Raw genomic sequence first — 25,589 nt, forward strand, 5'->3', positions numbered from 1 at the left:
TTGTTGTGTGTGTCGGTGCCTCCTCGCCATCTTGTTGCAAAGCCCTTTCTTGTCGGCGGGACTCCCGGGGGCCGCGGGGCGGGAGGCATCAGAAGGGAGGAAAAGAAGGAGGGCTACGAGGAAGGCAGTGCCGCCTTTTTTGGGGGGAGGGCATCTTTTTTTTTCTTTTGCAGATTTATCTTTTTGCAAATATTTTGGGAGACATTGATTTTTCTGTCCGTGCTCCCCCGTTCTTTCCTGAGGAGTGCGCTCCGCCGCCCAGCCCTGTCGCCCCCCGGAGGTGATCCCTCCCTCCTGCCCGCCCGCCAGCCTGACCTGTGCCTGGCTCGCGGGCCGCAGCTTCGGCCCCGGCGCGCCCCCGGCTGCTCTCGGCGCGATGAGCATCGAGACGCTACTGGAGGCGGCCCGCTTCCTGGAATGGCAAGCTCAGCAACAACAGAGAGCACGTGGTGAGCGGCCGGGCTGGGCCCCTGGGGCACCGGGTAAGGGGAGGCGAGTGACCCTGGTCCCGGAACCCACGCGAAACCGCCAGCGGGTCCCCCTCCTCAGTGCAACGCATAGAATCCCCCCCCCCAAGAGCTGCCGCCCGAGAGGAATGATGCGGGCAGTGAAAATAATTAATGAATTCATTAACATGCAGCAAAGGACCTGGTTGATGCGGGCGCCACCCTAGCAGCCTGGCACCCCTGTTCACTTTGCATGGGCGCTCCTTTCGCGTGGGCCGGCGGCACCCAGGGTACCACTGAGGATATGTGAGCCGGGGGTTGGGGTGAGGACTGGTGTTGCGTGGGGGTGGCAGACCCGCGTGTGCGTGCGTGCACGGTGATGTGTAATGGGAACCTCGGAGCGCTGATGAACGGACGTGTACACGGGCGTGTGTACAGCACACGAGTGGGCGTGTGTGTAACGGGGTGGGGGTGGGGATTACTCTACGCGGAGCTGCTCTCCGGCTTTCGTGGTCCCGGCAGGAGGGTGCGGGGTGGTGGAGGAGACCCGCTCCCAGCAGATCTACGCGCCGCTCGGGGCGGAGGCGGCCTTTGCAGAATGAAATGACATCGCGTGTCTTATGATCCTAGCCGGCCCCGCCTGACCCCGCCTCCCCGCGCTGGGCTGGGTCGCGCGCCTGGGGTTTGAGTGAAAGCCGGGCTGATTGGGTGTCTCTGCCAATGCCCCACGAGTCGATGGGAGACAGTTCCCGGGGCCCCTCGCTGAACCCGGCTTTAGCTGGTGTGGAATGTGGCGTGGTCTACGCGTTCCAAACCCGCTCTCGGCTGGAATGTTGCGTGTGCCAGCGTCCCAAGCCCGTTGGTTACACCGGGTGGTGACGTGGCTGGGCCCCGCCCCCGACCACGTGCACGGGGGACACTCCCGCTGGGGACGGCGGGCCGGGCCCCTCCTCCCCGCCTCGCGCTCGCCTGGGGGCGGGGTCTGGGCGGGACCGGCAAGGAACCTCGCGCCGGGTTGGGCCCCGGATCCGGGCACTGGGCTTCTCCCTGGGTGAAGAGCCTTTGCCCTAGGAAGGAGGGAGCGGAACTTCTCCATTCTCGCCTAATCCTCCCGTATTTGCTCTGGAGGAGAGGGAAACCCTCAGGATCTCAGAGTGACAAGACATTTAGGACTCAGATTTCACCACCTACACCCTCCCCCCCAAATCTCCCCAGTCCCTGTGGCCCTGCACCGGCTGGAATGATCCAGACTGAAAAAAGGGTAATTGTTGGCGTTTCCTCCCTAGAGAAGAGAGACCAGGATTCTTATGGTCTGCCCCACGCCCCCTTGATGGTGGTCGTTAGCCATAGGGGTGCTGCAGAAATGGGCACTGGGGAGGGAAAACCGCTAATCACTCTGTCGTGGGAGACTTCAGCCTCCGAACTGCACGCGTACAGTTCATAGGGATTCCCGTGCCCTCCCAGGCCCTCTAGGACCCTCAGCCGGTGGTTTGTGGTGGCGAGTGCTTCGCCCTCCTTTCCGTTCTCTCTGCCTATTGTTGCTTCAATGATGAGTCATGCAGGAGGTAGTAGTGTGTGTTGTGTGTGCGCGCGCGCGCACACGCCTGCAGCTTGCGCCGCCGCTACAGCAGCGCCGGAGGGGGGGCGGGCGGGCGGTAGCCAGCTAGGGGGGGGGGCGCGGGGAAGCTGTGGGTCCTCAGGCCAATTCCATCAGACTGGCCTCTCAAGGTCGAGTCACTAAAGGGGTGCCAGACGCAAGTGTTTGGGTTTTGCAGAACTGGTGGGTTGGGACATCAGCCTACACATCTTTTCCCCCCTGTTGGGGGGGGGTCCAGATCTGGGTGAGGCCGCGGACAATATACTAGCCAGAATGTCCTGTGTGCAGCCTCAACAGGGGAGGACTGAGCACCAGGTCTGGAGATGCTGAGTTACCCCCTGCCACTGTCAACACAATGCCAATAGGGAGTATCAGTCTGTGTCCCCGTGGGGCACTAAGAGGTGGGCTAAAGGTGAACAGGACTGACCTGCTGTTGCCTCCGGGGTATCCTCATTTACCCTCATCTTGATTGAAGGCTGGATGGCCATATGGGCAAAGGGAGAAGACCCTCCCTGTCATTCCTTACACTGCTCCCCAATTAGGCCCAAGACTGATCAGTTAGATGGAGGTGGGTGATGTAAAAGCTTTGCAGGCAAAGGAACCAGGGAATAGCTCTCCTATGAAGTTGTAGAGCCGCGTCCCTCCCCCGAGGTGGGGAGAATTGGGGGTGAGCCAAGTTCAGCTACTGGGTCACAGCTTCTTGATGCTGAATCAGGGAGTCTTGGGGGATAGATGGTGTTAAAATGCCAAATCTATTCCAAGAAAACATGCATTTCTTGTCTGGAGTTGGCCAGACTTGGTTTCAGCAGTTTAACCTCCAGAATTTACTTTCTTATCCTTAAGGTTCTGTCCTCTATCCTGGAGCAGGAAGAATGGGAGAGAAGAGGGTGGGATATAAACCAGAAGGCCAGCTCTGAACAGAGATCCTCCTGTCCATTCCTCCTTCAACCTCAAGGGCAGGTTTTCTGGCCTACACCAGACAGTTGGCTTACATGATGGATAAACCTGGGGATGGGTGCATTTAGGAGCCTGTGTAAGAGAAAAGAAGAGGAAAGGAAGGGCAAGGCCCTCCTATGTTCTACAGGATGGCTTAATTTGGTCTTCCCAGGGGGTAATTTGGGCTCTTCTACCTTGATTGGAGGATGCTAGCCAGGGTATCCTGTCTGTGTCCTGCTGTAGGTCTGCTTTGTATGCCAAGCTCCCTGGTAGCCTGTTGAAGGGGAAAACTACTGTGCACATTTATGCACAAAGTGTGCACATTTGTGGACCCACTTAACCTGGGGTCCTGTGCATGCTAGGTCCATAGGTCCCTATAGCTTAAAAAGATTGTAGGTAGCACTCCTGTAATCTTGTTCTCCAGGCCTTTGGCCCTGGATTATCCCAGAGGGTCATGATAGATTCCTTGGTGGAGGCAGGGCCTGGGTAGAGGCCCAGGGGAGATGACTGCATGCATGAGAGGGAGAGGGAGTATACCTGTGGATGCAGAACCATTGAAATCTGCAGATTGCTCTTGAGGAAGAGCCCTAGCACCTGTGCCTTTCAGTGCCCTGGAAGGGTTTCTGGGTAGGAATGAGTGGCTGGTGACAGGAAGCATTGGTGACTGGTTCTGGCCTAGGGCAGCCTGCCTCCCTCCCTCCCTCCCTCCCCTCCTCCAGTCAAGAGTTGCTCATGCTAGGTCAGATGTGATGGACCTTTACCTTTTACCAGGGTCCTTCCTACACCTGGAAGGCATGTCTACCTGGCTCTGGAAGGGGGGTGGGGGAGGAAAGGAGGTTACCATCTCCTGGGTGAGCATTGGATTTGCTTTTTTTTTTTTTTTTTTGCCAGTCCTGGGCTTGAGCTCAGGGCATGAACCCTGTCCTTGGACTTTCTCAAGACTAGCATTCTACCACTTGAGCCTCAGCACCACTTCCAGCTTTTTGCTATGTATGTGGGGTACCGAGGAATTGAACCCGGGTCTTCGTGCATGGTAGGCAAGCACTCTACCACTAGGCCAAACTCCCGGCCCTGGATTTGCTTTTTAAAATGCAGGATTTGTCTAGGTTCCTAGGACACCTGGCCTTGGGGCCTGTCTGCCCATAAAGAGTGGAGCACTTGCTCTTAGCATAATGGATGTTTGGATTCTGGGTTAAAGAGTGGAGATGGGGACTGTGTTAGGCCCTGAGCTGAAGGGCCTTATCTTACTAGGCCCAGCCTACCAGAAGTCTGGAGCTGGAACTCAGCAAAGCTTCTTTGCCAGTGTGGTTTGTGGGAAACTGGAGCACAAGGAACAGGTTTTCTCTGGGGCTGTAATCTAAGCCAGGGCAGGTGGGGAGAGGCCTGGAAAAGCAAGGCCTCCTCACGTTGGAGCAGCCCTGCCCAGCTTGGCAGCTTAGCTTCCTGAAAGGCAGGGATGATCAGAAGTCCGGTGACAGGCAGCCCTGAGCTCTGGCTACTGGGAAACCACTGAGCGCTTTGCTCTGAATACTTCCCCTCCACTTCCTCCTTGGGCTTCTTCCCTTTGGGCAGGGCCAGTAGCTGCCCTGGAGCCTTTGAAGGTGTCTGTTGGCCAAAGGGCCCCATGATCCTCAGAGGCAGTAACTCTTGTGGAGGTTGTTCTGCTCTGCCATGAGGACTTAGTCCTCATCCCCAACTCTTATAGCCATTTTGGTGTGTCCACTCATTCACAGTGGTGAATGGCAGCAGGAGCTTGCCTTGGGGCAGTGTAGCCCTGTAGTCAGGCTGGGAAAGGACAGGGCAGGGAGGGTACAGAGAGGCCCTGCTCCTCCTCCTGTTCTCTGTCAGCTCCTGAGCAGGCTTCACCATTCTGCTTGGCTTTCAGCAGAGGAGTTGAAGAAAGTAACCAGGGAAGGTGGCCTGAGTCCATGGCTCTGCCATCTCTACTAAAGAAACCAGCTTGTCTTTCCTCTTGCCTCTTACCTTTCTCATTTGTGCTGCTGCTGATGGTGGGGACAGAAGGGATTGGGAGAAATGATTCCTAACAGAAGTGTGTTTATAAGTAGTCTCTTTGGAAAACAGAAACCTGTGACTTGGGGCTCTTGTGAGGTGCTAGGATGTGAATGTATGTTAGTTCCTGTTGTCATAGAAAGTACCAGGCATCTGGTTAGGTGTTAATCTTGCTAGGTGGCCTCTTTGTGTTCATTTACTGCATCTGTGAAGTGAAAGGGCCTGTCTATACTTATCACATCTGTGAAATAAAGATACTGCTTGCTCTCTAACAGGTGCTTTGTAAATACTGTGAAAAGTTTTCTATGGTGACCAGCCTCTGCCCAGCTCTCTGACCTCATCTTTCCCACTTGGGTGCCTCATGATGGAACTCTGGATACCCCTGGCCCATCACCTGCCTACCCACTCAAGCCTCAGTTTGCCAGACCTGCAGCACCCTCACAACTTCTCCTTGCCTTTTCTTGGGCCCTTTCTTTCCTGCAGCCTGGGCAGGGGTATCATAGAGCACTGACTGGGTGAAGCAGCACCCAGAGCCACCAGCCCCACTGAGACTCCCTCCCATGTGTTCTTTCTCTGCATAGAGGAGCAGGAGCGGCTTCGTCTGGAACGGGAGCGGGAGCAGGAACAGAAGAAGGCCAGTAGCCTGGCCAGGCTAGCACATGTTCTACCTGTGGAGGAACCCCGCATTGAAGCACCCCCACTACCCTTGTCTCCACCTGCTCCCCCACCAGCACCTCCACCCCCACTTGCCACTCCCACTCCATTGACTGTCATTCCCATTCCTGTAGTGACCAACTCTGCCCAGCCACTGCCCCCACCCCCACCACTGCCCCCTGCTGCCCAGCCTCTGCCCCTGGTACCTCGTCAGCCAGCCCTGGTCAGCACTCCTGGACTCAGCATTAAGGAGACTGCCCCATTGCCTACCAGGCCGCAAGTGCACACCCCTGCTCCTGTACTGCCGGACTCGAAGACCACTATTGCACCTACTGGCAGCCCCAAGCCTTTGCAGCCCCTCCCTACACCTATCCTCACCATAGCACCCCACCCTGGTGTACAGACTCAGCTGGCCCCCCAGCAGCCACCCCCACCCACGCTTGGCACTCTGAAGTTGGCACCAGCTGAAGAAGCCAAATCAAGTGAACAGAAGAAGAGGCCTGGGGGGTGAGTGGGGAGTGGGGCTGGTGGGATGGAGAGAACTGTCTGGACCCTGGGCTGTGTGTGCAAGAGAAGGTATCCTCCCCAGCATGTCCTGCCCAACCTAGAAGTACCTCCTGTATTTGCAGAGGCTAGACATGGTTCTTCTGTTTTTTTCTGTCCTAAGAATGAATGGCCATTGCCTTCTTGTTCTCAGACCCTCTCCAATGCCATAACCCAGGGCTTGTGCTACTTCCAGGCCTTTGGGAAGGGGTCAGGGTCAACTGGCTGCTGACAGCTCTGGCATCCCAGCTGTCTGTCTCAATAGTTGACCCGGGAGGGATGGAAGGTTACAGGGCATGTAGATTAAAAGAGCATAGCTGTGCCCTGGGAAGTGAGGAGTGGGGATATGGGTTCTGTATAGGCCAAACACTTTCCATTGCCCATCGCTGCTGCTATTGAAGAATGTTGGGGACAAAAAAAAGAAAGCCTGTGGCATTTGGGGGGTGGCAGCCGGGCTCAGGAAGGCTGCCTATTCCAAGCCCTTCCTGAGCCTCCTGTCTGTCTGGGTTTCAGGATCGGAACCAGAGAAGTGCACAACAAATTGGAGAAAAACAGGTGTGTGTGCGCGTGCGTGTGTGACTCTGGGCCCCAGCCCCGCCCTCTCCTGGGATTCGCCCACCCTGGGTCTCCTCCACGCTCCTCCGGGGCCTTCCCTCCACCCCAGCCTCCGGCTCGGGCTGACCCGAGCTCGCTCCCTCTCCCTCAGGAGGGCTCATCTGAAGGAATGCTTCGAGACCCTCAAGCGCAACATCCCCAATGTGGACGACAAGAAGACATCGAATTTGAGTGTGCTGCGGACGGCGCTGCGGTACATCCAGGTAATGGGGGAGGGAAGCCGGACCGGGCGGTGCCGCCAGGCCGCTGCGCCGGTTTCCTGCTCCGCAGCCCGCCCCGCCCTCCCGCTCGCCGGCTCCCCCGCCCGCGGCTCCCCCGCCCGCCTCCACGCGGACGCTGAGCACATGGCCCCGCTGACGTCAGCGGGGCTCCCGGCCCGGGAGGGGGCCGGCGGAGCGCGCGTGCGCGGGAGGGCGGGGCGGAGCTCGCTCGCGCGCGCGCGCACGGCGGCTGCGCGGCCCCCGGGCAGCGCCGCTGACTCTCTTAGCATGTGAGCGCCCCGCGCGTGACTGAGGCGCGAGTGCCGGGCGTCGCCCCGCCCTCCTTTAGGGCGGGAACCCGACTTGGCCCGAGCGACGCAGCTGTCGCTAGTGGCAATAAGTAGGACAGGAAGGTGGGGGAACTCCTGGGCAGGTATGGCGTACGCAGGGCGAGGCTCCCACCTGGGAAGGCGGCGGCGGCTGTTTGGGTGACTGCTGGGCTCACTGCAAAAAAATTAATATATATATATATATATATATTAGGGATTAAAATGATCTTGTGGGGGACCCTTTGGGCTGTAAGGTCCCCTCGCTTAGGCACAGGCGCCCCTCTGCAGCCAAGGGGAGCTAGCAGATCGGGCAGTTGCCATGACGGCCTGGAGTTCCAGTTTCCCTGGAAACCGGCTGAGGGCGCGGCGTGCGGCGCGGCGGGGGAGGGGCGGGCGGGCGGGCGGCCGCGCTCGGCCGCCTCGGAGACGCGGGCCGTTGGGAGGCTGGGCGGGGCCTCGGGCTCCCTCCGCGCCGGCGGGGTGCGGCGCCCCTGGGTCTCCCGGACGGCCCAGAAGCCGGCCCTCCCTCGGCCCCCCTACGGGGGGGCTCACAGTCCCGGAGCAACCCAAGCTTGACTTGCTAGGGCGCCCTGGCGCTGCTCCGTCTTCCCCCGCCCCCCCCAACGGCCGGCTCTTCCCTCCCCCCCCCCCCCCCCCCGCCGGCTAACTCGCGCCTTTCCGCCCGCCCTCCTTCGCGAGGGGGCGGGGCTGGCCCGCTTCCCGGTCGCTTCCCGGCAGCCCGGAGGGGGTAGGGCCGGCGTCGTTGATTGGCTGGGCTTGACTGGGGGCGGGGCTCCTGGGCGCACGGAAGGGAGGGTGCGGCTGGCGGGAGTGACGCAGCAAAGCCTGTCCGCGTGGGTGAGCGCGTGCTCCGGGGGGCGGGGCCTCGGGCGGGGGAGGGGCTCCGGGTTACCCCGGGTCCTGGGGGAAGCCGGGGAAGGTCAGATAGCTTATTTCCGCAATTTTTTTTTTTTCTCCAGAATTTAAGCTTGTAACTTAGGGTATAATTTGTCTTTGGCCGAGTGGCCTTTTGACAAATTCCTGTTGATAGGCTGTGGTATTTTCTACGAATAGCAGCTTCTCCTGTATGGTAAAGTTGAAAAAGCAGTAGTGCTGAGGAGATGTTAGAAGCGTTGAGATTATTTATGCAAATCACCCAAGGCACTGTAAACGTTGTTAGGAATTGTTGCCCAGTAGAAGGGTAGACTGGCAAGTTCCTCTATGGATGCATACTTGGGGAGTCTTGCATAACAAGTGGATTTGGAAGCAGTTCACAGACTCAGAAGCAGCGAAGTGAAGCTCCTTAGGCTCCTGGCTGGACTGACTAGGAAGTGGGAGGGACCGCAGGCAAGTTGTTGCTGAGACCTGTTGGATACATGTGGGTAGAATCAGGAGGCAATCCCAGATAGTGTTGGCCGGTGGAAAAACTTGCCTTTTCAGAAGTAAAAGATGTGTGCATGTGGGTTTTGGGAGTTGTGTGCTGAGCAAGAGGTTATTGGAGGGCAAGAGACCTAGAAGGACTGGGAGGTGGTATGGGACTAGAAGAAAGCCACAGAGAAGAGAACAGTGGAAGAATAAGCATGCATTCAGGTCATCACAGAAAGGAAGTGAGTTTAAAATGAAGTCATGTGGCCTGGAGGTGCAGCCCAGTGGGTAGAGTGCTTGCCTAGCTTGCATCAACCTGTGGATTTGACTGCCAGTATCACCAAGGCAAACCAAAAGTGAAATGGTATAGACTAAAGTTAGACTCTAGGGAAACTTTACAGGGACTTGTAGGTCTGTAGAAAACTGGACTTGTGCAAAGAAGAGCTTTGCACCTCCCTGGAAGCCAATAGAGCTCAATGTCATCTAAAGCCAGCCACTAAATTGCAGTGATAGCTAAGTTACCAAGGCCTGCCATTGATGTGGCCTCTTCTGATACCATGTGCAGCCTCCCAGGGTAGAGCTAGGTGAGAAGTCACGTAGGTGTGTATGTGTGTGTATGTATGGGGGGGGGGTCCTATTTTTGTCTTTCTAGCAGAATATAGGAAAACCAAGTAAAACTTGGATAGTAGCAGGAGGCTGTGTGATCAAGGCCAGTACAGATTATTGCTGTACCTGGATTATGTCTCCGCCACTGATAGTTTGAGTCGTCTCTTGATGATGGTCAGAGGTTAAAGGAGTGGAGTGGAGTGGGGCCTGAATGGATCTGTGAAGTTGAAGGCAGAGCTCTGTGCAGTCAAGAAAAGCTGCTGCAATAACAAGACAGCCTCTAGGGTGTGGACGCAGGGAGTCTCCAAAGTGCTTGGTTCCTGTGGTTCTCCCTAAGATGAAAGGGTGAGACTGTACCAAGTGAGAGCAGGGACAGACATGCACACACATCTTTCTTTGAGGCTGCTAAACACTCTGCTTGTCTTCCTGACATTGATAGGGTGGTCTGGGTAATAGCATGGAGAGAAGTTCTTACCTTCATTCACGGGTTGGGCAGGGACAAGGTACAAAGATACAGTGTGTATACTGATTCTTTTGATGGACACCTAAAAGAATCTAATTTAATACTCAGGGTGTTGAGAAGGGCTTTGAGGCAGGATGATATCCTGGCCAGGCTTTGAGTTGAAGGATAGGGGAGGAGGTGGGGACCCAGTTTGGGTTTTGGAGCAGGAGCAAACCAGACAGAGTAGTGAAAATGGGAGGGTCAGGAAAACCAAGACTAATAGTAGATCTGGTGTGTGATGAGCCCATGAATTTGGACATACTCCCCAGTCCTTGAAGGCTAGGTGCCCAGGAGCAGATCGAGAAATAGACCTGGAGCCAGGAACTGGTGGCTCACGCCTGTAATCCTAGCCACTCAGGAGGCTGAAATATGAGGATCATGGTTCAAAGCCATCCAGGACAGAAAAAATCCATAAGACTATTATTATTTATTATTTGTTTTTATTGTTAAGGTAATATATGGAGGGGTTACAGTTAACACTCTCCAGGTAAAATCCATGAGAATCTTAAATCTCCAATTAATCACCAGAATATCAAGTAGAGTTGTGGCTCAAAGTGGTAGAGCCTTGAGCACAAAAAGCTCTGAGACAGTGTTCAGGCTTTGAGTTCAAGCCCCATGACCAAGAGAAAGAAAAGGGGAGGGGAGAGGAAGAAGGACTGATAAGACTTGGGCTGGGTGCCAGTGGCTCACGCTTGTCATCCTAGCTACTCAGGAGGCTGAGATCTGAGGATTTAGTTTCAGCACCAGTTGGTGCACACAAGTCAGGAAGCTGTGGAGACATGAGAAAGATGTATGTGTGGAAGGTAGCTTAGAAATGGGATGTGGACTGGTGGTTTAGAGCTGTAACTTAAGCCTGTGTAAAGAAGAGAAAGAGAGGATGCTATCCCAAAGTTTAGCTTGTCATCTCCCAGGACAAAGTTACCAAAGAGGAAAAGCAAATAGGTAGAGAAAAGCATGAGATCCATCGGGGTTCTTGGAGGAACAGGCTCTGAGGAGTAACCTCAGTGTCAGTGACTGAGCGGAGGGGAAGAATGGTGGTGGAGGTGTAGAGATGAAGGAAGAAGCAGTGAGTCCTTCAGGAAGAAGTTGAAGTGGGAGTGGGAGAGGGCCCTCATACTTGGGTCCAAGCTGGCCTGAATCTCTGCTTGCTTTCTGTGGTGTGTGTCCAAGATCCCTCAGTGCTGAGGAGCATGAAGTAGGCGTGGTCTCCAGTGGCTTGAATCCCACCAAGCTCCTGCCACTGCAGTTTCCCTGTAGGTCTGCTGATGTGAAGTGAGGTTATGAGGTACCATGCAGCCTGTGGCTGGTGCTCAGGGTATCTTCTTGTGCCTTGCCTTGTCTCCAGTCCCTAAAGAGGAAGGAGAAGGAGTATGAGCATGAGATGGAGCGGCTGGCAAGGGAGAAGATCGCCACGCAGCAGCGGCTGGCAGAGCTCAAACACGAGCTGAGCCAGTGGATGGACGTGCTAGAGATTGACCGTGTACTCCGGCAGACTGGCCAGCCTGAGGATGACCAGGCCTCTACTTCTACTGCCTCTGGTGAGCCCTGGCCCTGTGCTAGCCCAGCACCTTCAGATATTGTCTCCAGTTTCCCTGGTCAAGTTTTTTGTCTGTTAGAAAAGTTATTCCCCATCCCATCCTGTCTCCAGATCCCTAGTGGCATCTCTGCCTCCACACACTTGTTTTCTGTGCCCTTCTGACCTACTCCCTGCTCCTTGTTCCCCCACAGAGGGTGAGGACAACATAGACGAGGATATGGAGGAGGACCGGGCGGGCCTGGGCCCACCTAAGCTGAGCCATCGTCCCCAGCCGGAGCTGCTGCCGTCTACCCTGCCACCTTCCAGCTCTGCCCCTGCACCTCTGCCACCACATCCCCACCCCCATCCTCACCCAGTGGCTCTGTCTCCTGCCCATCTCCCCGTGCAGCCGCCGCCCCCGCCACCACCACAGCAGAAGACCCCTCTGCCAGCACCACCTCCCCCACCAGCCACCCCTGCCCAGACACTGGTGCCAGCTCCAGCTCATCTGGTGGCCACGGCCGGGGGTGGTTCCACAGTCATTGCCCACACAGCCACCACCCATGCCTCAGTCATCCAGACTGTGAACCATGTTCTACAGGGGCCAGGCGGCAAGCACATTGCCCACATTGCCCCCTCGGCCCCCAGTCCTGCCGTGCAGCTAGCACCTGCCACACCCCCCATCGGCCACATCACAGTGCACCCTGCCACTCTCAACCACGTGGCCCACCTTGGCTCCCAGCTGCCCTTGTACCCACAGCCTGTGGCAGTGAGCCAGCCAGTGGCAGTGAGCCACATTACCCACACCCTCTCACACCAGCAAATGAATGGCACAGCCGGGCTGGGGCCCCCGGCCACCGTCATGGCAAAGCCAGCTGTGGGGGCCCAGGTGGTGCACCACCCCCAGCTGGTAGGCCAGACAGTGCTTAACCCAGTGACCATGGTCACCATGCCCTCCTTCCCAGTCAGCACACTGAAGCTGGCTTGAGGATGAGGTGACTCAGAGGCCCCCAGTGGGGGCAGGGAGGGGGGCCTGTCCCTCCCTCTCCTACCCACCAGCTCCACACATTCCAGCCAGGCCCAGGCCCACCCAACCCACACCACCCCCAGGCCTCCTAGGGGAAGGGGGTGTAGACACTGAGCCAGGGGAGGGAGGGGACCCCAAGGAGTTGGGGGCAGGGCAGGGTATTACCCTGCTGTGCTAGGGCTTGATAGAATAACCGCTGAGGACGCTGGTGGATGTGCCACTCATCTGGCTAGTGCCAGCTCTTGCCTCCTGAAGTTGGTGTGATGTGGCCTCATGATCCCTGGCTTTCCCTCCCCTGCCCACCTTCCTGTGCTGCTGCTATTGCTCTATCTGGCGAGGTGACGAAGTGCCCCAGCCTTCCCACCTTGGCCTCAGTGTCCTCTGGAACTTTTCTAGAGAAAGTGGGGGCAGGCCTGAAGCCACTTGGTCCTGAAAGCTGGGGACTGTCCTGATGAGGGGCTCTTCTCTGAGTATAGGTGACAGATCCAGTGAAGTGGCTGAACTGGAGTCATGCCTGGACAGGTGGGGGCCTGGGCCTGGTGCTCGCTAACCCACTCTGAGTCACTAATTTGTTGCAGTAGAAACTATTTAAAATGATCAACAATAAAGCAAGCTGTTGTCAAGCTCCCCCATCCCTCCCACTTGGCTCTTGACCTCCAGAGGGCAGGCTGAGTTGGGGCAGTGGGGGATGAAAGAGGAGTAGTTCTGAATGGCTGTCCCCACCCTGGGTTGGCATTTGGCTCCCAGGAGATCCTCTTTGGCTTTCATACCCCTGGTTCTGTGGTCTCTGGTTCTTGGGATGTGTGCCACCTTCACAGGAGCTGGGGGCAGGCCTTTGTGGGTATGGATTCCAGAAGCTTAGAAGCCACATTGATTAGGCCTCAGGAAGTTGAAGTCCGGGGATATGGCTAAAGCCCTGAGCCCTTTCCCAGACAGCCCTAGGATCTATGTAAAAGGGGAGATAGAGCCGGTCCCCACATTGTTCCAGTGAAGGTTTTAAGGCTCCTCCCCAGTGTGCTCTGCTGCAGTGCACTGCCACTTCCTGCTATGGGAAGGGTCTTAGTTGGGCCAGGGGCAGTGCTACACTTGGGGTAGGAGAGAGGGTGCTGTGCTGGAGAGGCCCTGCCCCTGCCCTGGTAGGCTTTGTTGGCTTCTCTGTGTGGATATTTATTACAAGTGGCCTTGTGTCAAGACACTCAGTTACACGCACACATGCACATTCAGTTCTCCACTGGGCACTCACCAATGGCCTTTGGTGTGGGGAAAGTGAGTATCCCTAGGTGATAAGTTGTGTGAGGGACCTGGAGGGGCCAACTTAGGATCCTGTAGAGTGCCCAAGAGGGCGCTGAGGAGCCCAGCAGAGGTCTTATATGGATTTTCCCCTGAAATGAAGATTCCTTAGATGCCTAAAGAATTCCCAGTTCCTTCCTGGTCCTGGAGACCTCCCAAGGGACTTTTTTCCATTTGTCTTGGGTTGGGGGTGGGGATGACAATAGGATGAGGTGTCTCCACTCAGGCCTGTGGCAGGGGATCCCACCCCACAGGCTGTTTTTCTGCAGCCACTCCCACTCACACCCCAGGTGTGTGTGGGGGAGGGGTACTTCACTTTGGTTACAGTGAAAGAGCAGGGTCTAGTGCCAGCACAGAGCACTTTGGCAGACTTGCCACCCCCATTCACTTTCCCTTGTGTCCTGAGGCCAGTTCCAGAGTTCAAACTCCTGTTGGCCAGTCGCCCTCAGGCCTGCAGATACCTCATCATCCACCTGCCCTCCCTCTCCCAGCCCCTGGTAGGGGGTCCTGATCTAGTGCCGAATGACTCTGTCCAGATTGGTGACAATGGGTGTTGTTGCTGTTGTTTTGTTGTTCGTGAACGCTGTGATGCTGTGTGCCCAAGCCGGCAGCCACTTCCTGGCCCTTCCTTGGGCATTTCCCTCTGAAAGCTGTTAGGACCATATTTGTCCTCACCCTGTGGGACCACCTGGCCCTTCCCTCCCTAGCCCTTCCAGCCTGGGACACATACACACACACACACACACACATACACATACACACACACACACACACACACATACACACACACACATCTTACCTCTCATGCGTGTTTTACCCTTGATGTTCGGAGTGACTCACTGGCTGGGAGTCTTTACCTCGGGGAGAAGGGGGGAGTGGTTCCTTGGGGGCCAAAGAAGAGCAGGGAATGCCTAGAGGGTAGCTGGGGTCACTATAACCCCTGCTCTCTGGGAATAGCTGCTTCTCCCCCCATCCCAGGGTCCCACCGTCAACCCCCAAAGAGGTGGCCCTTGTTTACAGTGAGGACTCGGTCACTGTGTCTCCGTTTCCTGAAATACAAACTGTAGCGACCCCAGACTGTAGAGATTTTTATGTGTTTGGATACATCTGCTGTGTGGGAAAAAAAAAAAAAAACTACAAAACCCTTAATTTTGTACATATTGTATTTTTACTATTGAACTGTATCCTAGTGGCTGTTCATGCTCCAAAACTTTAGGTATTGAGACATGAATACTATCCATGTAATAAGCACTTGCCTGGAATAAAATATAAAACTGAAATAAACCTGCACTGAAACCTGAGACATGGAGCTGCCAGCCTGCAGCATCTGGGTCATTTTCTTTCGAAAGGTGGAGGAGGCTCACTCAGACAGAGGCAGTGGGAAATCTGTCAGCCAGGGCTCTTTAACAAAACCCTGTCTCAAAACAACAACAACAAAAAAAACGGGCAGATGCCATTCTAGTTCCTCAGGAGATAAATCTGGGGATGTTGGTTTGAGGCCAGAGCAGAAAACTGAAAAAAGGCAAGACTGAGGGCTTAGAAGTATGACTCAAGTGGTAGAGCTAGCACACCAGCCAAGCAGAGCAAGCAGGCTCTGAATTCAAACCCTAGTACTGCTCAAATAAAAACCAGCTGGGAGGCCATAATGTCCTAGAGATTTTCTTCACTGAAAAGGAAGGCCAGCATCAAGCACTGTCAGTCTAAGACCATCCTTGCCCCACAGTCTCAGTTCACAAGTGAGATGAGCACTCCCTCTGCTGTTAACTCCAGGAAATGCTCAGGAGGACTATGATTGGGGGTTAACCCTTGGGGAACACCCACTCATTACTAGCACTGGCCAGTGTTGAGAGTACAGATGCACTTTGCTCTCTAAGTGATGACTTGTATCATCTGAGGGTCGACGAGCTACTCTCCATGTACTCACAACAACAATCTCCCTAGTGTATTTGGAGCCTTTGGGAGAACAGTGGAGAACAGAAATTCCAAGTATCTAGTTGCCTCCATTTACTAATCCCTGCTCTGTGAGAGAGGAGGGTTCACTTTCTGAGGAGTGTCTGCTGTTTCCTGCTCTTGCCAGAAGACTCCTGTGTAAGTCATAATTTTGGCTAGGAGACTCCTTATAATGCTAGGATTATACCCAGCCAGGATCTGGGTAGAAGAGGAAAAATGGAGATGAAGTTTTTCCCCAGGTGGTCATTCTAGTGGAATTCTGATTCCTCCAGGCCAGAGAACCAGCTGGGATATTCCACAGAGTTCCCATATCAGCTAGCTTCTTTGCCTGCGTGGCTCAGGGTACTAGCCTTTATTTTTTGGTTTGAGCAATTCTTTAATTTTTAAAAAAAAATCTTTTGAACAGTGCGAGGGCTTGAACTTGGGGCCTGGGTGCTCTCCAGTAGCCTTATCTGCTAAAGGCTGGTACCATAGCTAGCTTCTCACTTTTGCCTAGAGATGAGACTTTTCTGTCTGTATTGGTTTTGAACCATGATCCTCAGATCAGCCTCCTGAGTAGTTAGGATTGTATGTGTGAGCCACTGGGCCCAGCATGCTTTCCATCTTTTTTTTTTTTTTTTTTGTCCTGGGACTTGAACTCTGGGCCTGGGCACTGTCCTAGAGCTCTTCAGCTCAAGGCTACCACCCTACACCTTGAGCCACAGTACTACTGATTTTCTGGTAGTTAATTGGAGATCAGAGTCTCATGGACTTTAGTGCCGGGCTGGCTTTGAACCTTGATCCTTAGATTTCAGCCTCCCAAGTAGCTAGGATTACAGGTGTGAGCCACTGCACCTGGCCAGCATGAGTTCCATCTTAACAGCATACTAGGGCCATGGCTGGACTTTCAGTTGAGTCAGTTGAGGGTAGTCCCTAGTGCCCAGAAAGTGTCATTTAGAGCTAGAAGTCTTGTTAGGAGACTGAGTTCCTTTACCTGGATCCACTGAAGATGTAACCAGCAGCACTATGGGGTAGGGAGGAGCAGAAGAGGAGGTCTTTCCATGTTTCAGCAGGGACTGTCTTCCTACAACTCCCACAGGGTCCATCCTGATCCAAGTAATCTCAAAGGCATGGTTCAGAGGGTGAGAGTCATTGTCAGAGGGCCAGGTCCTCCAGTGGTGGGAGGGGTTCAGAGGATCCTGTCATTCCCAGTAAGGTTTCAGCAACTCACTGCTTGGGGGGTGGGGTGAGGCACAAGATGCTGGAGGATGTGACTCAAGTGGTAGATCATTTGCTTAGTAAGCATGAAGCCCTGGATTCAATCCCCAGTTCCACAGAAAGAAAAGAAAGAGAAAGGAAGGAAAGAAAAGCATACAAGGACCTATTTTTACCTATAGGATAGAAGTGTCACCATCAACTTGAGGTGGGACCACACAATTCTGGAGCGAGGTTCCTCCAGGGCACTGAGTATTTGAGGTCCAGCCATCACCCTCAGCTTCTTGACTGTCATCAAAGCCGGGACTGGAGGTTTTCTCTCTAGGGAACTCTGGTTCCCCTTTTGCGCTCCTTGATTTTGGGGGCTGGCAACTTATACTGTTCAATTGTGGAGAATACAGAACCCCCCAACAAATGCATGGTCACTTTGAGACAGTGTCAGTTGTAGAAGTAACCCCCAGAACCTCAAGCATTGCCAAATGCTGTTTATTGGTATGTTACACTGAAGAGTATAGTTTCTGAGCCAAAAACAAACACATACACACACTCTGCGCCTCACAAAACCACTTAGTCACTAAGCAGGCACACATTTGCCACTCGTGCTTGGAGGCCAAGGACTCGTGGACAATGGGGGCAGGTAATGGGGTGGGCTATGGTGTGCCCAGGGGCAGGGGGGCAGGGAAGGTTGTGTTGGGTGCAGAGGACTGCTGGCTCTTTCTCATGGTTCTCAGATGCAGGAAGTCTGCAGATTTTGGTGATTGCCAAGTAGGTGTGGCCTCTAGGCCCCAGAGCCAGGTCTAGCTTGTACATGTTTGGGTGGCAGGAGATATGGAACTGACAGAGCAAGCAGCATGCCTAGGTATCAGGTCAAGGGCCAGGCCCTTTCTGGTACGTCTACAAATACAGCTCCTCCAAAGGAGTTTCTGGATCCCTGGGTCTTTTAGCATCCTGAGATGCGTGTGGAAGGCAGAGTTGGTTTTGCTTCTCCCCAGGGACAAATAAGGAACCCAGGTACCCCAGAAGCCCTCAGCCCCAAGAACTCAGCAAATGCCTGGGGCAAGCAATGGAGTACATCCCTACAGAATCACCCTGGGCTACCTCAGAGAGCAGGTTCCTACTACATTCCAGACCATCCAACTGGCAAGAAGGTGACTTCTGCACAGTCTAGGGGGTATCTAGTGCATAAAGCGAGGGTGGGGTGGAGGGATGGCACTGTACAGACACATGTGGGCGCACTGCACAGCTTTGAGGACTGGAGCGGGTCACCTCGGGCGGCCAGAGGCAGGGGCAGTGCTGCTGAGGTGGGTTGCTCCCACTTGGGGCTCATCACTGCCTGAGTGTCCAGGGAGGGACCAGATCACATGCCTGAAAGGACAGCTATTGCAACTGTCCCACTGGAACTGCAAAGGGACTCTCAGGAGAGATATAGCACAGATCCCCTTGCTCCCTATATCTCTCCCTAGGTGATACTCACGCCACCAGAGCCTCTCCTTCCCCTTCCCCGGCTAGCCCTACAAATTGACTAGAGATTGACGTTGGGGAACAGTCCAGGCTGAGGCTGCAGGTGGTAGTGGGGCTATTCCCAGTTGTTCTGAGAGGACAGAGCAGTTGTCCCCTAAGGCAGCTGCTACCTGAGGCCAACTCCTCCCGTCCTAGCCCTGGTCTGAGGGCATCCTGGCCCAACTTGCCCTACAGGGGCCAGCACTGCCCACAGTCGGACCCCAGGCTCACATCACTTTGTTAGGAACACAGCGAGGCTGGCAGGGGTGGCTGGGGGAGTTGGGATGTTCTGGGCTGTGTTTGCCCATGTCTTTGTCTGCTGGCACTCCGGGGCCTGATGCTCAGGCTGTCCATGCTGCTGCCCCAGCTACAACCTTCACTTGTTCTCTATGAGCATCTGCACCTTGTGGACGAGGTCCCGGGCAATCCGCAGGATCTCCTGGGCATCGTGACGTTCGGCCCGCTCTGAGGGAAACAGAGGTAATTACAGCCAGGTCCAGAGACTGGGCAGAAGGCTGGAAGGAGCCCTGTGGCTGACTACTCCGCCTGTGGGGAAGGGACTCTGCTATTCCTGAAACCCAATTCTGCCCAGGCCTCCAGCAAAGGCCCCTATGCCCTGACAGGGACAGCCAGGAGGGCTGGTCCACTCATACCATTGAAGAACTTGATGATGTCGGTGAAGTCCATGTTGTTGTCTCGGATAATCTCTCGGTAGGCCTCCACCAGAGCCAGGGCGATAAACAGGACGAAGTGCTCCGATGAGATGTGCCTGGCTGCCCAGATCACCTCCCACACGGCAAACACGTCCTCATACAGCAGCTCTGCAGACAGAAGGGGCTGGTGCTCACCAGGCTGGGCTCAGCAGCATAGACCTGGGGCTAAGGCTGCCCTGGCTCCCTTGGCTGCCCACATAGAGCACTTCACTTCCTTGGGGCAATCAACTTTTAATGCTTAGGGAAGACACAGAGGTGATCCACATGATCAGGGCGATGGTTGCAGCCCTGGATGTCCCGTGGGTTTTTCAACCTTGCGGAGACCGAGGCCAAGCCAACACAGGGCACTGGCAATGCTTCAAAGCTCTCCACACAGTGCCAAGGTGCCGTGCAGGGACTACTGACTGGGAGGAAGAGGGATCTCCCACATCTGAGGCCAGGTGACCCCATTTACTTCTTACCTCTTTTAAAATCCAGCAGGAACCAGCGGTAACAGAAGTAGAAGTGGGTGTAATCTCCATTCTGATGCATCAGTTCAAACAGCTCCGAGTCCAGGATCTCACAGGGGAAAAGGAAAGAGATGGATGCAAGGCTGCCTCTCTGCCACCCTCAGCCTCCATGCACAGGGATGCTGTACAGTGCCTGCCAGCTAAGGTCTCCATGGGTGGAGGCTCTCTGCTGCCCCTCTGTCTGTCTCTGGTCAGTATTCTTTCTGAAGTTGTATTTATTCATGAGTGTTTGATTTCACTACCAGCTTTTGAGTACACAACGTAATCACGCACGCTCACTTACATCCTTCTGTGTGTAACATGGAAAACAATGTGTTGGTTGTTTTAGTACACTGGGTGACCTCCCTGAGTGATAGACTAGCCTAGCACTGCCTGGTTCTGGGTCCCCAGGTGGCTTCAGACCTCACCTGGATGAGGGACCGCATGTTGGCAAAGTGGGTGTCCATGGCGCCCCCGTTGGGAAAGTTCTGGCTCATCCTCTTCATGAGGTGGCTGAAGCAGCTGTAGGCCAGCTGATCTGCAGTGAAACGAGAGTGAGGCCAGCAGGGCTCCTGTTCCCACCCTTCTAGACCTAGCCATCTTCCCTCTCCAATTTGTCACCCAAACCCAGCTCCACCTTGGGATTCACCATGCCGTGTCGCTCACCGTTGTCAAGGATGACCAGGAGTGGTGCCAGCAGATCGCACATGCCCTGCACATAGCCCACGTCCAGATGCTCCCACACGTAGCTGAAACACCAGCGACGGACCCTGTGTCACCGTGGCTGTGCTCTGGCCCTCCCTCCCCGCAGAGATACCTGGGGACACGGCCTCTAGAGTAGCCTGTTACCCACAAGTCAGCCTTTCAACAGCCATAAAGCACTTCCTAGGATCCCCATTCTAGGAGACATTACATGACCCCTGTTCCCCAAGGCACTTGGGGACTCAGGGAAAGAAGCCACGACAGCTTGGTGTGTGGGACAGGGGGAAAAAATGGGAAAGGCTTCCTGAATAGCTGGGTGCTGGTAGCTCACGCCTATAATCCTAACTACTCAGGAGGATGAGATTGGAGGATCAAGGTTCAAAGCCAGCCTGTGACTTTTTTTTTTTTGCCAGTCCTGAGGCTTGAACTCACAGCCAGAACACTGTCCTTGGACTTTTATTGAGGCTAGTGCTTTACCACTTGAACCACAGCACCACTTTCATGCTAGGCAAGCACTCTCCACTAGGCCAAACTCCTGGCCCTGTGAGACTTTTTTTTTAATTGTATTTTATTGCCGGGATAATATATAGAGGGGTTACAGTTACATTCATCAGGTAATGAATGGGTACATTACTCCTCAAACCCTGATACCCCTTCTCATGTTTTTGTCCCCATTTCCCTCCCCTCCACCCCTCTTCCAGACTCTTATCTCCAACTAACAACTCAAAAACAAGAAGTGGTGCTGTGGCTCAAGTGGTAGAGTGCTAACCTTGAGCAATTGCAAGGACAGTGCTCAGGCCTTGAGTCTAAGTCCCAGGACAAAAAAAAAGAAGTATGTCGTAGGGAATCTTGAAAGACCTCAGGGAATACAGGGTAGATGGGCGCCCTGTAGGGAAGTCATTCTGAAGAGAGTGGCAGTGAATTGAGTGTGGGGGAGAGGACTAGGACATCTGCTAGACCTAATCTCTTAACAAAGAAACTGGTGGTGGCCTGGGCATGGGCCAGGGTCCTTGCCTCCCTCCCCAAGCCTGCCCCACAGTCACAATGGCACCTGCACATGATGTCTCTTAGCCTCTCCAAGTTGGAGGGAGTGAAGTACCAGTAGTTGCGATCACATCTCTGTACATCCTTGTCTATGCGGTGCAGATTTAAGGCCACGGTGTCCAGTAATTCTATCTGGAAGAGTGGAGGGCCTTCAGGGGTGAGGCTCTCCCAGGTTGGCAAGGGAAGTAGAAACCAAAGAAGCCCAATAGGGAAGCCAGAGCTCTTAGAACAGAGTCCTCTGAGGATCCTGGGAAATGGGCGTAAGGCTCCATGACAGGTGGGGCACCCCGCCCCCCCCAGCAGCCATTTCCCAGGTGTTGGGATGCCCGGACTACCTCTGGAGCCACTGGGAACAAGGGCCACAAAGAATGATCACGTACAGTGTAGGCTGCGGTGCATACAGCCTCCAGCTCCTCCCCTGCTTCCAGCTCATTGGCCCTGGAAGGCTTCTCCTGGCTGGGATCCTCTGGCTCTGAGAAAGAGTGACCTGCAGGGGCTGGCCTGTTAGAGCCTTCTCCACCTCCATCCTCTTCAAAGCCCACACTCTGGCCCTCATCCAGGCTAGATTGGATGCCAGAGGCCACCGAGTAATTTCGGGAGGAAGGCAGTCCTGAGTCTGGAGAGTCAAACTCTACAGACTGCTGCTGTTCTACCACTGCTGTGCCTGGAGTCCCAGCGCCTGTTTCCTGCTCAGGCTTTGGTGCAGAATCTTCCGGGCCCTGAGGCCCTGGGGGCTCCAGATCATCCACAGAGATGAACACCTAGTGAGGGTGAATCCACACATGTTGGCTCATCTCAGCATCCCAGGACCTTCCTTTCTGTAGCCCCAGCTCTCTCCTGGGACAGAATGGAGCCCAGACATAAAATTCTCTTCCCACACTCCTTTCTCTCCCTTTTTTACACCATCCCCTCAATTCTGGGCTTCACATTTTTGCTTAGCTTTTTCACTCAAGGCTGGCACTCAACTACTTGAGCCATATCTCCACTTTTGGTTTATACTGGCTAATTGGAGATAAATCTCTGATTTGCTGGTGTTGATCCTCAGACCTCAGCCTCCTGAGTAGCTAGGTTACAAGTCGCTGGAAGCCAGCTGTATTTTGTCTTTGAGATAGGGTTTTGCTAACTTTGCCTTGGCTGGCTGGGAACCTTTGATCATTCTGCCTCTGCCTCCTGAGAGTTGAGATTACAGGCGCATACCCCCACACCTGTTCCACGCTTCTTTTAAAGTCTTGCTTCAATGTATGCTTTCTGTTGTTACTGGGGAGGGTTTAGCAATTTTGAACAAAAGACATAAATTGGTAAAAATGTTCTTAAAAAAGAAACTTATGGGTAAGAATTGGGAGCACAGGCCGTGGTGTAGACCCTACTGTGTAACAGAGGAGGAGGGATACCGGAAAGAACTAGCTCTGCACAGCCACTTCTACAAGGCCACAGACGACATGTGGGGGAGGGAGGGTCCTGCCAGTGGACACCAGTGGAACACAGAGTGCACTGGAGACTCTTGGTGCAGCCTCTGTAATCAGAGGCAGGAGAGCAGATGGAGAAACTGAGGCCAGAGGTGGGGAGTTATTGTTAGACACATCACTCATCAGCAGGGGCAGGGGAGTCCAAGACTGGACTCCAGTGTTGACTTTTGCTACCCTTTAGTTCTATCTACAAGGAGGGAGGGTGTCCCTAAAGTCCAAACACACCCCCTTCTTTCCCTGCCAGTCTGGAGAAATCACTATCCTGTTAGAAAACAAAAAGTTGGCAGAAGAGGGGCAGCTACCCATTTTTTTTTTTTTTTTTTGGTGGAAGAAAATGAGATACAGACACCTTAAACCTTCTGCCTTGGGTCCTCCTGCCAGTATATAAAAGACTTCTGCTTGCCATTTCCCCAGTCCCCAGGCTCCCTATATCTGCGTCTCCCCCCAAATCCCGGGTCTGGCTCACATCATTGCTGATGGTCGAATCTCGGTGGATGAGGCGCTGCACATGGCTGTCAATGCTGCTGCCCGAGGAGAACTTGGTGAGCATGGCTGGGTGAGCCTCCCGCTCCCGCTGCCTCACCACCACCTCACAAGCCTTCCACTCCGCCAGCACCTGCTGGTACTTTGCTGCCACGGCTGTGTCCACCTGTGCTTGGACCACATCACGATTATGGCAGAGGGAACCCCCAGGCCTCCTCTTCAGAGCTGGCAGACACTGGATTTCTAGCCCCGAATCTCCAGGCTCTAGCAGTGCCTCTGCTGAGGGCTGAGGGGCTGCACTGCTATCTTCCTCTGCCATGTTTCCCATCTCCCGTACCCCATACGTATAAGTTTCTGTTACCTGCTCCATCTCCTTCTTGCTCATGCCAAACTTGTAGTGGCTGAGCAGGAAGGGCCAGACATCTTTTCGGATCTCATGTTCCACACCTCCATAGTAAACCTGACGCAGCAGCTCCAGCTCCTTGTAGTTCTGAGGGACCCAGTGGATAAAGACAGTGTGGCTTCCATGCTCAGGCCCCAGCCCAGCTGGAGCCTGGGCAAACCCTGCTTGGAGGAGCCACATGCTCTTGTGCCTCCTTCAGCTGGTGAGCGCTAACCCCACCTCCTTCCTCACAGGGCAGGAAATGGAGCCAAAGATCTGCCTGAGATCACTGGAGCAAGGTGAGAAGCAGAACAGGTTTCTAGCCTAGTCCGTTCCCATGGAGCCCATAGACCTGGTAGTATGAGATTCTCTGGGGACTCAGGCCCTACATGTTCTCCCTGGAATCCTCACTCCTCCAGGAAGCTGCCCCCAGAGCAAGCAGCTGTACACAATGGCTACCCACCCTAGCCCTTCACCTGTAATCCCAGAGTTTGTACCTTTTTGTCCTTCTGGTACTTGCTCCACACATCCTTGGTGAGGCCTCCTGAGGCCCCAGGAGGCCGGTCTGGAGGAATGATGTTGTGGTGGACCAGCGCTGACAGGTGGGTCCGCACCGTGGACAGGTGGCGGCAGTAGGCCAGCCCTGTGGTGGGCAGCCAGGACACCATGATGGCTGGTGCTTCCTTCCTGCTCCAAGCCCCTCCCATTCCCATGCCCACCTCACCACACACTCACAGCCATAGAAGGCCCGGGACACGATCTGCCTCTTCATGCTCTCACATAGTAGCCTGAGGGGCAACCTGTGGAAACAATGTGGCTGGACCCACTGGTGGGGGAGGACGAGCAGTATGTTCTGGCTTGAGAAGCAGGCAGGGTTTTGGGCTGGTGTGTGGAGTAGCAGATCAGTGGGGACCTCATCCCTCCCTATGACTGCTGGGACCCCGTTATTAATGCTGGGCAACTAACTTGGTCTTAGTGAGTCTTGGTTTCCTCATGGGAAAATGGAGGAAGCTCCCTGAGGGTCACCAGGAGTAATAGGTAAAACATGAATGGACAGGTGAAGGAGAGAACTCAGCCAATGGCCCACACAACATTGTCCACACACCGCCCTTTCACCTAGCAGGCATTGAGGGATGTGTTGAGTGCCCTTGGACATGTGGCCCAACAGCAGGCTCAGTGTCCACACTGGGAAGGAAGCGCTTACTATGGGCAGGCATAGCACTGGGCATGTTTTTGTTTTTGTTTACTTGAGCCAGTTCTGAGGCGTGAGCTCAGGTCCGGGGAGCTGTCCCTGAACTTTTTTTTTTCTTTTTTTTTGCCAATCCTGGGGCTTGAACTTGAACTCAGGGCCTGGGCACTGTCCTTGGGCTTTCTCTGTGTATGTGGTACCAAGGAATTGAACCTAGGGCTTTATACACACTAGGCAAGCACTCTACCACTAGGCTCCCAGCCTGTCCCTGAGCTTTTATATACACACACACACACACACACACACACACACACACACACACACACATATATTTTTTTTTTTTTTTTGCCAGTCCTGAGCTTGAGCTCAGGGCCTGAGCACTGTCCTTGGACTTTCTCAAGGCTAGAGCTCTTCCGCTTGAGCCTCAGCACCACTTCTGGCTTTTTTCTATGTATGTGGTACCGAGGAATCGAACTTGGGTCTTCATGCATGCTAGGCAAGCACTTTAACCAGTAGGCCAAACTCCCGGCCCATGTCCCTGAGCTTTTTATTTTTTTTTTAATTTTTTTTGTCAGTTGTGGGGCCTGAACTCTGGGCCTGGGCACACCCCTCAGCTCTTCAGCTGAAGGCTGCCGCCCCACCCTTGAGCCAGGCGCCACTTCCGGTTTTCTAGTGATTAATTGGAGATAAGAGTTTCATGGTCTTTAGTGCCTGGGCTGGCTGTCAACTGCAATCCTCAGGTCTCAGCCTCCTGTGTAGCTAGGATTACAGGTGCGAGCCACTGCGCCCGGCCCCTGAGCTTTTTATACTCAAGGCTAGTTCTCTACCAATTGAGCCACAGT

The 25,589-nt window shown here is 54.5% G+C and overlaps 2 protein-coding genes across 5 annotated transcripts in view; one reads left to right on the forward strand and one right to left on the reverse strand.

The window, feature by feature from the left end:
* Mnt (MAX network transcriptional repressor) lies at nucleotides 1-14,937 on the forward strand. Its single transcript, XM_090350411.1, has 6 exons — nucleotides 1-449; nucleotides 5,571-6,150; nucleotides 6,700-6,741; nucleotides 6,893-7,004; nucleotides 11,149-11,341; nucleotides 11,532-14,937. The coding sequence occupies exons 1-6, from the start codon at nucleotides 377-379 to the stop codon at nucleotides 12,305-12,307; spliced, it is 1,776 nt and encodes a 591-aa protein (XP_090206537.1). The 5' UTR covers nucleotides 1-376; the 3' UTR covers nucleotides 12,308-14,937.
* A 2,313-nt stretch (nucleotides 14,938-17,250) lies between these two features.
* The window catches only part of Sgsm2 (small G protein signaling modulator 2), a 36,281-nt gene continuing 27,942 nt past the window's right edge, over nucleotides 17,251-25,589 (reverse strand). For 3 of the 4 annotated variants that reach the window (XM_090350416.1, XM_090350413.1, XM_090350415.1), the window contains 11 exons: nucleotides 24,294-24,358; nucleotides 24,056-24,201; nucleotides 23,538-23,666; nucleotides 23,160-23,342; nucleotides 21,608-21,988; nucleotides 21,235-21,359; nucleotides 20,148-20,230; nucleotides 19,910-20,019; nucleotides 19,455-19,551; nucleotides 18,934-19,101; nucleotides 17,251-18,745 (listed from right to left, as the gene is read on the reverse strand). In XM_090350416.1, the coding sequence (XP_090206542.1) occupies nucleotides 18,657-18,745; nucleotides 18,934-19,101; nucleotides 19,455-19,551; nucleotides 19,910-20,019; nucleotides 20,148-20,230; nucleotides 21,235-21,359; nucleotides 21,608-21,988; nucleotides 23,160-23,342; nucleotides 23,538-23,666; nucleotides 24,056-24,201; nucleotides 24,294-24,358 (1,576 nt within the window). In that variant the 3' untranslated portion in view covers nucleotides 17,251-18,656. The remainder of the gene's footprint in view (nucleotides 18,746-18,933; nucleotides 19,102-19,454; nucleotides 19,552-19,909; nucleotides 20,020-20,147; nucleotides 20,231-21,234; nucleotides 21,360-21,607; nucleotides 21,989-23,159; nucleotides 23,343-23,537; nucleotides 23,667-24,055; nucleotides 24,202-24,293; nucleotides 24,359-25,589) is intronic. The other variant, XM_090350414.1, reaches the window with a different exon arrangement.

Source organism: Megascapheus bottae, chromosome 17 (assembly GCF_031878675.1).
Source record: "Megascapheus bottae isolate mThoBot1 chromosome 17, mThoBot2.hap1, whole genome shotgun sequence".
NCBI lineage: Eukaryota > Metazoa > Chordata > Mammalia > Rodentia > Geomyidae > Megascapheus > Megascapheus bottae.

What these genes read in the sequence shown, in the direction of transcription:
- Mnt (XM_090350411.1), top strand. Translation starts at nt 377, where the DNA reads ATGAGCATCGAGACGCTACTGGAGGCGGCCCGCTTCCTGGAATGGCAA. An exon ending in CGGCGCTGCGGTACATCCAG is followed by an intron (nt 7,005 to 11,148) that starts GTAATGGGGGAG and finishes CCTTGTCTCCAG; the next exon opens with TCCCTAAAGAGGAAGGAGAA. An exon ending in CTCTACTTCTACTGCCTCTG is followed by an intron (nt 11,342 to 11,531) that starts GTGAGCCCTGGC and finishes GTTCCCCCACAG; the next exon opens with AGGGTGAGGACAACATAGAC.